Below are 13,222 nucleotides of genomic sequence, written 5' to 3'. Positions count from 1 at the left end.
TAATTGTGTGTTGAAATCGGAAGTGTCAAGAATAAATTTGATCACTCTGTTCTCCAGTCAACAGTAGTGTATTTCTCCTCTTCCTCACATACTAAAACATCGACAGTTACTGGAAATCCTTTATTCTGGTTGTTCTATTTTGAATTAACTAGACCTGGTTCTCAAACCTAATAATATGATAATATTCCTTTCAGGGAGACATTTTTGAGCTACTGATGTATTAACCTTTTTGTAGAAATCTCACTAAAATGCAGGTGGCCAGAAAGGGCTTCAATAGGAAGCACTGGATTAGCTTTGCTACCTGGTCCTTGACACACATTAAGCATCTGTCTTAGACCCTTGATATTATTCTCTCTATCCTCATCCCTTTGGACTGAACATGGTTTAAAGTAGAATTGGGCTAAGCTTGTCTGACTGCACTCCGCGCATTAGAATGTTACAAATAATACATATACATTTTACAGAAAATGTGCTTCATTGATACCTGAAGGACTTTCCTATTCATCAGGGCATAACGTGTCAAGTGAATTGTGATATATGGGAATTGAGGGGCAAGGGGTGGATTCATTAAATGTTACTCACTTAGTAATTCCCGTATTCTTAGTTCTACCACCATATTATTCATATAAAACTCTCTTCTCAATTTTGTCCCGTCCAAAAAGAATTCCCACTTTTAGCTGTGGAAAGAAGGGCTAAGGTGCCCGACATTACATGAACCAGGGGGTATAGTCTTGAAGTTGACATGAGCACCTACTCTTAAACCTCTGAACTAAGCTTCTCTGCTAACTTCATCCTCCAATAGGAGGAAGCTCCTTTGGTGAAACTGAAGGAGTTATTAGTCAGTAAGTATAACTTGCGCTTTCAACCATCCTTTGATTTCAATGGTTCCTCTTTTTTTGCAGATTGTGAATTTTGTCTGTCAGGTACGAGGAAGGCAAACTCAGACCATCCTTCTGACGAATAAGACCAACCGCTCATGGACATTGCAACCCATCATGGAAGGAGAGTATTGGAAAGGAGCAGATACCATTATTGTAGAGGCACATCAGCAGAATAAACCTTATGAAGTCACCTATAGACCACTCACCATGACAACAGAGGGCAAGAAGCACCAGGTACAGAGACCACCTGACTTAAAAATATCCCCCACACATATTATTAGTCGAGGGTACTGGGTATAGCAAGGTAAGTTAAGAGGTCAACACATACAATATTACTATGACATGCCATGATGAACACTGGAGGAGAAGATACTGCAACCCAAAGGCTGGTTCAAAAAATGTTCTTGCTATGATGTGAAAAAAGAGTGTAGAGGAGTAAAAATCAGGTTATCCTCGAAGGATCACAATAGTTGAGGCTGAATGTGAAAACATTGCATCTTTCTGTAACGTATGATCTTCATTGAAGTGATAGACCAGTGGGTAGTCACACTTGCGTGCCCAAGCTCTGAAACTATTTTTCAACATATAAACCTTATTTCTAAATTATAAAAATGTTACTTTGGTAAATGCAGAAGATGACTTCAACGAATATTGAATGTTCTTTTTTTAAAACTTTGCACAGTTAAATTAAAACAGTATAGCTGCTCTAACCATGTTGCCCAGGAAAATGAAAAGAACACACAACGGGAAACCCAGCCAGATAGGCAACAGCGGTAGAAAATAATAAAAACAGACACTGCTAATGCAAGAAGCCAACTTCTATATTCCTTCATGTTTTCTACACAGTTGATTTGCGGACTCTGTTCTTTTTTCCGGCTCATCTGAGGACTAACAAAAACAGTGCAAGGGTTTTATCACCCTTTATTTTGCTGTATTTTCTATCATGTTTGTGTTTTTGTGATGTAAAAAGTTTGTTAATCCACGGAGTTTGCGTTATTGTCTCCCAAATGCTTACAGGTTTTATTTTCAGCTTTTTTTCAAAGAAACTTTATTATGCGTTCACTGTTTAGAAAGTACACCTCATGGAGAAAGAAGAAAGCTCCTAATGACCCACATGGGATGTATGTGATTTATCTTCCATTCTTTCATTCATTTAAATGTTTATGTGGGTGATTTATAAAGTGCAGCTGTTACTCAGAGGAGTGGCCTGGAACTATAGCGATGGAGCAGTCTACATGCAGGAAAAGAGAAGAGCCTAAGCTGAGGAAAAGAGCAAAGTCTTAAGTTGTTTCCGGAAGATCGATATTTCCTTTATGACTCTGATTGGCAATGGAAGCTTTCTAGAGCGAAGGTTTCTCTGGGGAGTGTAAGGCTTGATTTTATCTTGAAGCTACCCATAACTTGCCATATAAAGTGCTTTCTGGGTTTAAAGCAGTATTTTAAAAGTGATCCTCTTCCTAACTGTAAGCCAGTGTAGGCTATAAAGTAGACCAGAGACATGTGAGTGGCGTGGGAGCTCAAAGATGGTACGTGCTGCTGCGTTCTGAACTAACAGCAGCCTGTCTATCAGGTATTTGGGCAACCCTGCATACAGGCTATTTCCATAGTCCAGTCTTGAGGTAATCAAGGCCTGGGTCACCTGTTGTCTAGTTGGAAAAAAAGAGGAGAGTTTTTTTCCTAAGGACCCGAAGGAGGGCAAAGTCAATACCCACCACAGAGTTGATTGGAGTGTGAAATGAAAGTTGCTTATCGAATTTAAGGCCGAGGTTTTTACTTCATGACTTGTTGATAGCGATGGGGGGGGCATCCTTTGGCCAGAAAGTTTCCCAAGATGTCTTGGTCTCAGAGCCAAAGAAAAGGAGCTCAGTCTTACACTCATCACTTTTTCCGCAAGCACTGCACTTCTTTGGAATACCTTGCCGCCTGTAATACAACAGGCATCCTCTGAAACCAGTTTTAGGAGATTGCTGAAGACCTGGCTCTTTACGCAATAATCACAACTCCTATTACTCTGGCTCCTGCCGCTCACCTAGTGCCGGGACACTTCCTCTGGAGTTAACAGCTCGCGCTTTACAAGACTCGGTATTATTATTATTATCACATTTAAGTTGGTTATTTGATAACCAACTAAATGTTGCCTTCAGGCACTCATGGATTTTCTCACCGGGAAGGTCTCATCCTTTCCCCAGGAGAAAAGGAGTTGGGCATCATCAGCATATGACACCGTTTTTGCACCCCAGAGTTCCACCAAGGGGGCAAAGTGAGAAAGGTAGATAATAAATAGCATCAGGCTCAGAGCTGTGCCCTGTGGCACTCCAACCTTAAGCTTGTGGGAGGTGGCGGATAAAGGGTTGCATTCTATAACAAGCCCATCAACCCAAATGCAGTGTGCGCTATTCACTTCAACACAAATTAACAATGTATTAAACACAATATACTTATTACTTCATTCTATCTCATTTATTTGTTTTAACCCTTAATTTTTTGTGTTTGGTATCATATTTTCAATACCTCATACATGTACTAAACAAAATATTCTTAAACACCAGTTCCCTTAATACTTTTTTAAACATCAACAAACTATTGTGACATTCTTTGAAATACATAAGATGTACATCCTGTTTCTTTTCATGCCTGATGCATTTCGGAACCGTTAAGTCCCTTCCTCAGGGACATACCTGAAAACCCAAACAAAAATATAACTTTTTAATCATATTACAAAAAACATGGAGTTACACAAACAACCAATAACCCTTTGTGTACATACTAGTTCACATGTACCATTTTCTACCTTTGTAACGACCTTAGAGTGAATAAACCACCTTAAAACCAAGTGCTTTTGCCTGTCAACTTCAAACCTGTGTGTAATGTACATGCAAAATGTGGCAATAAATGCCATTGATTAGAGACTAATGTCTCACTGCTACCACATCTGATCACCCAGTGCTTTGGATAACAACCATGTCCGAGGACATGAATTATAACCCTCGTGTTAATCCAGTGCCCCTACCTAATGTGGTCCAACTGGATTAAAATGCTGTATGTATCGAAGTCCAAACAAACCTCTGGTCAACTGCTAAACAAAAACAAGCAAACATCAAAATTTCTGTAAATGTACAGGAATTTATATAGCGCAAATCACCAAGCGGTTTCTAAGCGCTTGCTTAGGGAACCCGTCCTGGTATTCCCCTGTGAGATAACCCCGACAGGGTATCCGCAAGGTGAAAGCCAGGCATCCCGCCGCGAGGGGCCGTTGTGGAGATTAAGCAAGCTATTGCCCAGAGTCGCAGAGTGTGAACCCGTGAATCGAGTAGGCACCGGAGCGAGAATTGTCGAGTCCATGGACATTTTAGGACTCAAGATCCCGCCGAGCCGGGAATTGAACCCTGGTCCCCGGCTGACCTCTGCTTCCAGGTCTGCCTCCTCTAACCAGTGAGCCACACTTCTCCGAGTAACAGACCATATCGTGCAACAAAGCCTCAAAATAAATAAAAGCTCACCTCACGGGGAGTATCAGTGTTTCTTTCCCTTTTTCCCCGAACAGTGTATGCTGCAGTCAATATCTGTGTTAACAACCAAATGCCTCCAGATTAACCACAAGAGTCAATTCGCCTGTACTATGTCTAAATAAAGTTATGACTGCCCACTTACCGATCAGATGAAATGCTGAGTTTTCATTGTTTTCAACCACGTTACAGCATTGCAGCGTCTAGAGATTCCTGATACGCATGAATAAGATTGTTAATAGATGGCAAAAATGGCCAATTCTCACCCGAGTCCGCCTGTAACTGTACACAACTTAAGGCGCCATCTTAAAGTGTGCGAAGTGTAAATAGAATAGATATAAATGACAAATAAATCGCAGAACTAGGATCTGTCAATAAGTAATAAACAGAGATGCATGCGGATCAAGCATAAGTGCGCTGGTTACCCCTCTTGTGGAGAAGATGGGTTCTTCGTACAAAAACAGCCTCTTCTCACCCGAGCCCGCCTGTGTATACCATAACACTCCACGTGCCATCTTGGAATATGAGAGGTTATATAGAACACTTTGAATAAAGCTCATAGTCAGTTTATAGATTTATATTTCAGTGATAAAACAGAATTAATATAATATATTGGCAAGAACGCTGGTTACCACTGCCTGTATTATCACAATTTAATGTGCTCTCTTCCGACATTTTACCACGACAGCCTCTGGATGCCTCCAATGAATGTCCTTTGCACGAGATAAGTCTTAAACAACCTGCTAAGCTAGTCCGTAGTTGTCTGCATTTAACTCTATCTCTCTAAACTTTATTAGTCATCAAATTGACCCAACACATGTCCAAGTGCCCACCACCAAATCATAACCTTCATGTATGGTATGTAAACAATATATATCGGTGTATATTATTCTACAAGGTATGTAAATGTTGCATGTCGGTGTGTCATGCTCTACTAGGTCTGACATGTACTTGCTTCTGAAAATAATGGACAAATTCCTTGTCCCGAATATTTACCAAGGTGAATGCGTTGTTACCATAGTGCTTTCTCATATGAAGCAACTCATGTCGATTCTGTCATTCAAACCTTTCGGTAATAGTGTGTCCAATCGTTTAATCCAATAGATCTCGTGTTGGAGCAGCCTCTTCGTATTGTCAACTCCAGTTATATGAGTTAGTACCTCAATGATTTAGTATCTCAACTGCAAGATTGAATGTTTTTCTTCTTGCCAATGTATGGCTAAACTGCATGTCTTGTTTTTCGTCCTTATTGTACTTTTGTGTTTTGTGAATCTTATTTTTATTTTGCGTTCCATCTTTCCTACGTACGCTTTGCCACATGGGCACTTAATGCAGTATATTACGATCCTTGTGTAACAATCTGACGTATGTCTTAATTTTATAATTCCTCCTGTGTTTGGGTCTGTCAAACTTCCCCCAGTGATAACATTGTTGCAATGTATGCAGTTAAGACATTTGTTAGTGCCTTTGTATTCATCTACATTTTACTTCTTATCAGGTGTTGCCAAAAGTTCTCTCAGGTTCTTGCCTCTTGTGTAGGCATGTAATGGCTTTTCCTTGAATAGATTGTTAAAATCTGACTCATTTGCCAATAATTCCCATCTTGCATTGATCATTCTCTTAATTGCTCGTGAGCATGTTGAGTATTTTGAAACAAACACTAAAGCGTCTTTTTTCGATTTGTTTAGCTTAGTGAATTAATCAATCCTTTTTTTTTTTATTTACCCTTGTAAAGCATTCCATCAATATATTTCTATTTGTATTATGTGATCTTCTGGGTGCTTGTGATTTGGTACGAATAAATCAAGAGCAACGTCAGGTGGCTCAATTCGGCTCTGCGTGACGGCGTCGGTTATGACATCACGGTGCCTATATAGGTGCCACACAGGCGTGCGGACATCAGTTATTTTATTTCCGCACCAGTTAAGCACCAATCCAGGCAGAGCTACCCCTCTACTGCTTTTTGGCAGGCTTGTTCTCGACTTATATCGAAATTTTTCGATTCAACTTCGTGTGCGAGGGATGCCTTAGAGAGAGACAGGTTTCAAATCATAAGGGACTTGTTCCCGCATGATGTTGGTCACCGATTCCCACCGCATATGTATGTGGTGTCTTGAAAGCGACCACTATTTGAAGTCGTGCTCAGACTGTCGGGCGATGGCCCCGGAGACCTTGAGGGAGCAAGCGATGAAGTTGCTTGCAGTCTGGCAGTCAACACCGTCAAGCGAGACTCCGAGGAGGTCACAGTCCGTTGAAGAAGAGGAGGTCTTGTGACCGCTAACGGAGCCCTAAGTCCTTTTCCTCCCATTCGAGGTCCTCTGGACACGCAGGGAAGAGGCACAAGAAGAAGACCAAGCAGACTTCGACTTCACCTCAACTGACGTTTGTTGTTGAGAAAGGTAAGGAGCACCGACGCTCTAGGCACGTTTCTGCGGAGCCGGAGTCAGTCGACTTTGCACTTTTCACCCTATCGGGAGCCGGAGCGACTCCCACTCAAATGAAAGAGTTTTACGAGGCCATGCGCGCCTATTTGAGTGGAACTACCCTGTTGGTTAGCCTTCGGGCCCATGGGATCAGATGGGGCCCCATCGGGTTCAAAGCTGTCGGCTCCGGCCACGGCGCCGGTGGGGCCTCAGGGATCCGATCCGGTTCGACGCCGGTGGCACCAACGCGTTCTTCCCCAGCGGCGAATCTGAAGTCGGTGCCTGCGGCAGTCGCTGATGCCCGTCAGTGGCGCTAGCCCTATCCTCATCCCCGACGACATGGAGCCGGCACGGTGTCGAACGATTCCGATTAAGACGTCGATAGAATCCAAGGGTTCTATGTTGTGGCCAGAGCACTTTGTGGACGTGCTGGGTTCTGGAGAGGAATGGGAGGAGTCTGGAGACCCTCTTGAGAACCAGGATGTCTCTGAGGAGACAATGGACTGGTATGGGGAACTTGGGGAAGCCAGTGGTCTGGATACTTCCCCAGACACTGGCATGCTCTCTCAGCCTACAGTGGCTACGGAGGAGGGGGTGTCCTATGCCATGGTAGTTAAGAGGGCAGCTGAGGTCCTAGGATTGGAGCTGCCCTCAGTGCAGGTCAGGATTAATCTCCTGACTGAAGTGCTTCAGCCTGGGGCTTCCACTCCTGAACCCCTATTGCCCTATAATGAGGCACTTACAGACGTCCTTCTAGAACATGGTACAAGCCTAGCATTGGGGTTCCTGTGAATAGGTCATTGCACGCCGCCATTGCCCAGCTCCTGGTAACCCAAAGTACCTCAGCCAACACCCCACCCCAGACTGATTCCAGACACCTCCACTGGGTATGTTGGCCTGTTTTCCAGGTAGGTCACAGTGCAATTAAAAACTCCTCTTACCAAGGAGAGAATAGTTCTTGGCAACTATCGAACATAACAACCCTGATCCATCAGAACCTTGGAAACAGTGCAGTACTTTTCGCTCAGTCATTCGTGCTCAGAGATATACACAGAGTAAACAACATGGACGTTTTTCAGTCAGCATTTATTGAACATTCGTCATTCAAGCGTAGAATAGGTGTGCTGAAACAATCATCAGACAGTAACAGATATAAATGATTAGAAGCACTAAAAGGATGGTAGATTTCTAAAATGTTGCTATAATCATAATTAGAGGAAAATATATAAAATAGATGACAATCAAATGCGTACTCCTACGATGTAATCCTAACTAGATGTACCTAAGTGTACCTGGCCTGTGTGTAGGTGGTAAGCCAAGTATCCCTCTAGGATAAAGTCAACCCCATTACCTGAAGTGAGAGGCTGTGGGACATTGTCTCGTTCCCGAGCCGGACATCCTACTAGGGGTGTTCAGACCACTGCGAGCTGGAGTGTCAGCATGCAGGAACCTCAGCGTCTTGCGACAGTGTGTCGGCATGGAAGGCGTGATCTCCTCTGACTATCTCAGCAAGGTGTGATGTTTATACACCAGAAGGTATCCCCAGGGGTTCTACCCTGCTGTGCCACTGTCAGACTTAGGATGACGTCGGGAATTAACCTTGTACATAGTTCTTATGCAGGAGATGGTAGTCCTGCTGAGTTTCCAAGAATCCAAGGATCCTCATGCATAATGTATGAGGCTATTGTTCAGGGAAAAACCCACGTTCTGTAGGCAGTACTGTAACTAGGTAAAGGGTCAGTCCTAGCAGCCCATTACATATGTAGTGTAGGGACGAATATAGATGAAAGGTTGGGATGTTACCCAGACCTATATTGGGGTACCTATATGGAATATAACACCTCTCCAAATTGAAAGTCATCATGAATGGAAAAAAATGGCACTTTACCATCCCTGAAGAAGCGTGGGACTGGCTACAGGACTGAAGTTTATCCGGAAATGGGGCCAGTGGAGACAAAAGGAAAGATTGATCCAAGTGCTCTGGGGAGAGAAAAGTATCCACTCCCCGCCAACCCCTGAACCGCCAACAAGAACTGCTTCCCTCTTCGCAAGGCCTGTGAGCATACCAGCTGGGATTTGGACCTGAAGGGGATAGTTTGATACACTGGGCGGGGGGGGGGGAGAGGGGGGGGGCATCCTGTGAGATTCTGGAGGGGTCGTGATACGGGACTGGAGTGGGGGGTAACATGAGAGAAATTTGGTCTAAGACATGTCGAATTTGCTCTAAGCTGATGCACACACATTTAGTCCAGTGTGTGTAGGATATGTTTCAATAATGGCTGTATAAGTTATCCGGAATGCCTTTGACCAGGTGGCTGCAGTTTACCCCAATTACCAGATGTTCTGTTTGGGGCGACAGGCGCTCTGAAAGTTGAGGGTGTGGGCAGTTCAAAGCCCACAGAGCAGGGTAGCAGGGTGGGGGGGGGGTTCAGGCGGTTCACTGTTTAGATTACTGTTTATATTGGAATTGCAGATCCGTGATTCTTACTTTTACAATGGGAGGGTAGGGGGGACCTTGTATTTTGCAGATGACCCACAGATAACAAGTGAGAACGGTATGAAACAATGGCAGCTGAAGGTGACACCCTTGAAGATTACAATGAAAGGTACACAGGACACTTCCCAGGGGCTGGCGATATGGTCCTAGAGTGTTATTTTTTTTAATTTAAACTCTTTATTCAAGACTGATTGCATCAAGGTGACATTTTCACATATTAATACATATAGCTTCCATTAGTCCCGTTTTTTTTTTCTTTTCGGCCCTCCCAATAGCTGAAAAGTCAATCCTCTGAACCGTCGCATCCGTGTGTACCTTCTCCCCCACAACATGTGGGGCAATCTCAAAGGTTATGTACCATCAGTAATAAAGTTCAACATTCTCACATTTGTGTATCGTGCTGGCACTGTGGGTACCGCCTATATAAGTCTCGTAGCTCCGCTATACCCATCATGAAAAAGAAAACCAGCCCTTATCTCCCTCCCTGCCCTCCCCAACAGTCCCACCCCATCCCACCCTCGTCTCCTGGTCGCAGTGATACAGTTATAGTGTAGTATGCTCTGATTCCTCACTGAGCGAAGCAAATCCTAACGTAGGTATACTTGTGTCCTGTACGCCGGAATAACTTGTCCCGCCAATTCTAATCTCTTTGTAAGTGTCAGTCCCTATCTCCTTGTAACTGTATAAGGTCCCTCCCCTCCAGATCCATCAGCATTATCTCCCAGTCCTGTGCTATGGGATATTTCCTCTGTCCTTTCTCTTCCTCTCTCCTCAGGGCTGACCCCTCTGCTCTGCCCCATTTCACTAGGTCTGTCTGCCACCTGGACGTTTGGGGTATCCGGGGGGATTTCCATCTCATTGTCAATGCTCTGACAGCCAGTAGGAGCGCCAGATCTAAGAATTTCAATTTAGCCTTCAACTGTTAGGGTCTTTTACGAAGCCCCACTAAGCAGTATAGGGCTTCCTCCGATACCGGCATCTGAGTAACTGTCCCCAGTATCTGGCATATCCCTGCCCAGTATCCCCGTAGGCGTGCACAGGCCCAGAGCATGTGGAGGAGTCCGGCCTCTTCTTCCCCGCAACGTGGGCATGTGTGTGGGGAGTTCGGGAACATTTTATGCAGTCTCTTTGGGGTCAGATACGCCCTGTGTAGCACCATTGCTTGTATGAATCGAAATTTAACATTCCGTGACACCCGTCTGGGGTGTTCAATGATAATCTGCCAGGCCTTATCAGTCAGTACTTCGTCTGTGGCCCGTGCCCACGTATCTCTGAGAGTGGTGAGTGGGATGGCTGCATGTTCCCTGATCCCTGTGTACAGCCATCTTACCAAGTGTTCTCCTGTTGCCATATAATATAATAAGTGAACTAACTCGTGTTGTGTGGGCTGGAGTCGCTGTGGCGCCCAAGTAATCCGGATATAATGGGAGATTGCGGCATGCAGTAAATACAATCCGGGGGGGCACCTGTGATTTGTTGAAAGGACTCATGGTCTAGGAGGGTCCCATCCCCAAAGAATGCACCCACTTCCTCGATCTTGTTCTCTATCCATGGGTGCAGTACCTGCCTTGTGGTCCTGCCTTGCGGTGTCGGAATACCTAGTAGAGGAATATTCGCCGCATATGGCGTAGTCGATGAGGTGTTTGCCAGTGCTCTTCTCCAGCATAGCAGGGCTGTGTGGAGAAGCGGGTGACTGTCCGGAGGGATCCTGCTTTTTCGCAACAGCAGTGAGTGTAACTCTCCTCGTGCCAGTCTCTCCTGCGTGAAGTCATTCTTGTGTAGATTCCTACCGGCTACCCAATAGGAGAGCCATTGGAGTTGACTGGCATAATAATACCATCTAAAGTCAGGGACACCCAGGCCTCCCGCCCTGGTTCCCAGCTGCAGTTTCCGTAGGCTGATACGTCTTCGACCAGAGCCCCATATAAGATTATTCAGGATGGTGTTGAGCATGTTAAATATCTGTTGGGGAACTATCACGGGTAAATTTACGAAATAATACAGTAGATGGTCCTAGAGTGTTAACGGTCTAGGAAGCAGCATTAAACGCATGTCCTACAACACCAGCAGCGTCATGGCCCTGACATAGTACTACTACAAGAGACACATCTCCGGGGCCAAAATTATAAGGCTTTAGACAGAATGGGATATGTATTAAGGACCCATGCTGGACATACAACTAATTCATGGAAAGTGGGCATCCTTGTCAGGAAATTATTACCCTTTATCTCCCGGGGGTATTGCATGATACATACAGTCGTTATTTGCCCTTAACAGGACAGTTTGTGTCAGCAATGGCGCTTGCAATCTATGGAGAGACCATATCCCTGAGCATGGTAAATACACTTTTCTCTGCACCACATGGCAGTGGCTCTAGGATAGACCACTTGTTGACACTCCGGACCCAGGTGCAGTAGTTTCGTGCTGCAGCACACCTGGCAAGGGGTGTATCGGACCACTCCCTAGTGGAGGTGCGGCTCTTGGGTCCAACGATGGGCTACCGGATGCCTCAGAGACTGGATACTTGGTATCTGAAAGATAAGGGGATACAGGAAAAAGTGCATGACTGTGCAGAACTGTATTTCAAAGAAAATCAAGGGTCTGTAGATTAGGCAGTGACCCTGTTGGAGGCATTCAAACCTGTGATGGGGGCGGGGGCATTAATTGGGGGAAGGAAAATGGAATCATGTCTGAAATGTGCTGACATTGAAAAAGAGGTTCTGGAGCTGAAGAGACTGGTCCAGGAGGAGGGGGAGAGAGGAGAACAGTACACCCATAGACTGCAACTACCCCAGCAGGATTTATGAGCCCTAGCGGAAGATCTGGCACGTAAACATGCATTAGCGACACAATGTCATCTATACAATGTAGGAGGTAAGGCAGCCAAACTATTGGCGTGGCTAGAAAGCTGAAATAAAAAGAGCCCATGGGTACTTGAAATACGGGACGAGCAGGGGGGAACCCAAACCACAAACACGGATATAGCAGAGGCCTTTGTCACCTACTGTGAGGCTCTGCATGCATCCTGAACCACCATGACAGACGTGGATTGTACAGACTTCTCAAGAATGTGGCTCTATGGGTGCTCCTTGAGGAGTAAGGTGGTGTCCTGGAGGCAGATCTGACTAAGGATGAGCTCGCATGGGCATTGCACGAGCTTCAGTCGGCTAAAGCACGAGAGCCTAACAGACTACCGGTGGAATTATACAAAGGGTTGGCAGATGTTATAATCAAACCAACGTTCGCAATGGCCCGCGAAGCAAATACTAAAGGCTGCCTCCCCATAGACCAAAGGATGACGCAATAGTTGTAATACATAACAAAGGCAAGTCACCAACCGACTGTGGATCGTGTAGACCAATCTCTCTACTAAATATGGAGGCCACAGTACTGGCTACGGCTCTAGCGACCAGATTGCGTGAGATCATGCCCTTGATTGTTCACCCTGACCAGTCAGGATTTATTCCCAACAGGAGTACCCGACTTAACCTCTGTTACCTATACGGAGGCCTACACCTAACTGAATCCTACCAGGAGACACAGACTGTAGCAATGGCCTTAGACGGCAAGATACTGTTCAATTCGATAGAGTGGAACTACATGTTTGTGGTGCTGGGAGACTGGGCTTCGGTCCAAAGTTTAGGGCGTGGGTCAGGCTGCTCTACTGGTCCTCATACACAAAAAAGGAGCATACGGGAGAATATTAATCAGATTTCCCCCCACTCAGTCACTTATAAATCCACAAAATTAGATTCATGTTAATACTATTTTATTCCTGGATGACAGGAGCAGTTAAAACTTTTCTTTGCTCACAGGAAGGTCTAAATGCCATTCACCTCCCGGCCCAATGTTCAATTCTTAATAATTGTCAATCACCATATGTCATTTCGTCTTGTAAACACCTAGAAGAAAAAA

The 13,222-nt window shown here is 44.8% G+C and overlaps 1 protein-coding gene across 2 annotated transcripts in view; it reads left to right on the top strand.

Moving 5' to 3' along the window:
* The window catches only part of HYDIN (HYDIN axonemal central pair apparatus protein), a 3,619,565-nt gene that overhangs the window by 3,475,367 nt on the left and 130,976 nt on the right, over positions 1 to 13,222 (top strand). For both annotated transcript variants that reach the window (XM_078670948.1, XM_078670947.1), the window contains one exon: positions 903 to 1,115. In XM_078670948.1, coding sequence (XP_078527074.1) covers positions 903 to 1,115 — 213 coding nt within the window. The remainder of the gene's footprint in view (positions 1 to 902; positions 1,116 to 13,222) is intronic.

Source organism: Lissotriton helveticus, chromosome 12 (assembly GCF_964261635.1).
Source record: "Lissotriton helveticus chromosome 12, aLisHel1.1, whole genome shotgun sequence".
Taxonomy (NCBI): Eukaryota; Metazoa; Chordata; class Amphibia; order Caudata; family Salamandridae; genus Lissotriton; species Lissotriton helveticus.
The sequence above is the reverse complement of the archived record's forward strand: the minus strand, read 5'-3'. Positions and strand labels throughout refer to the sequence as shown.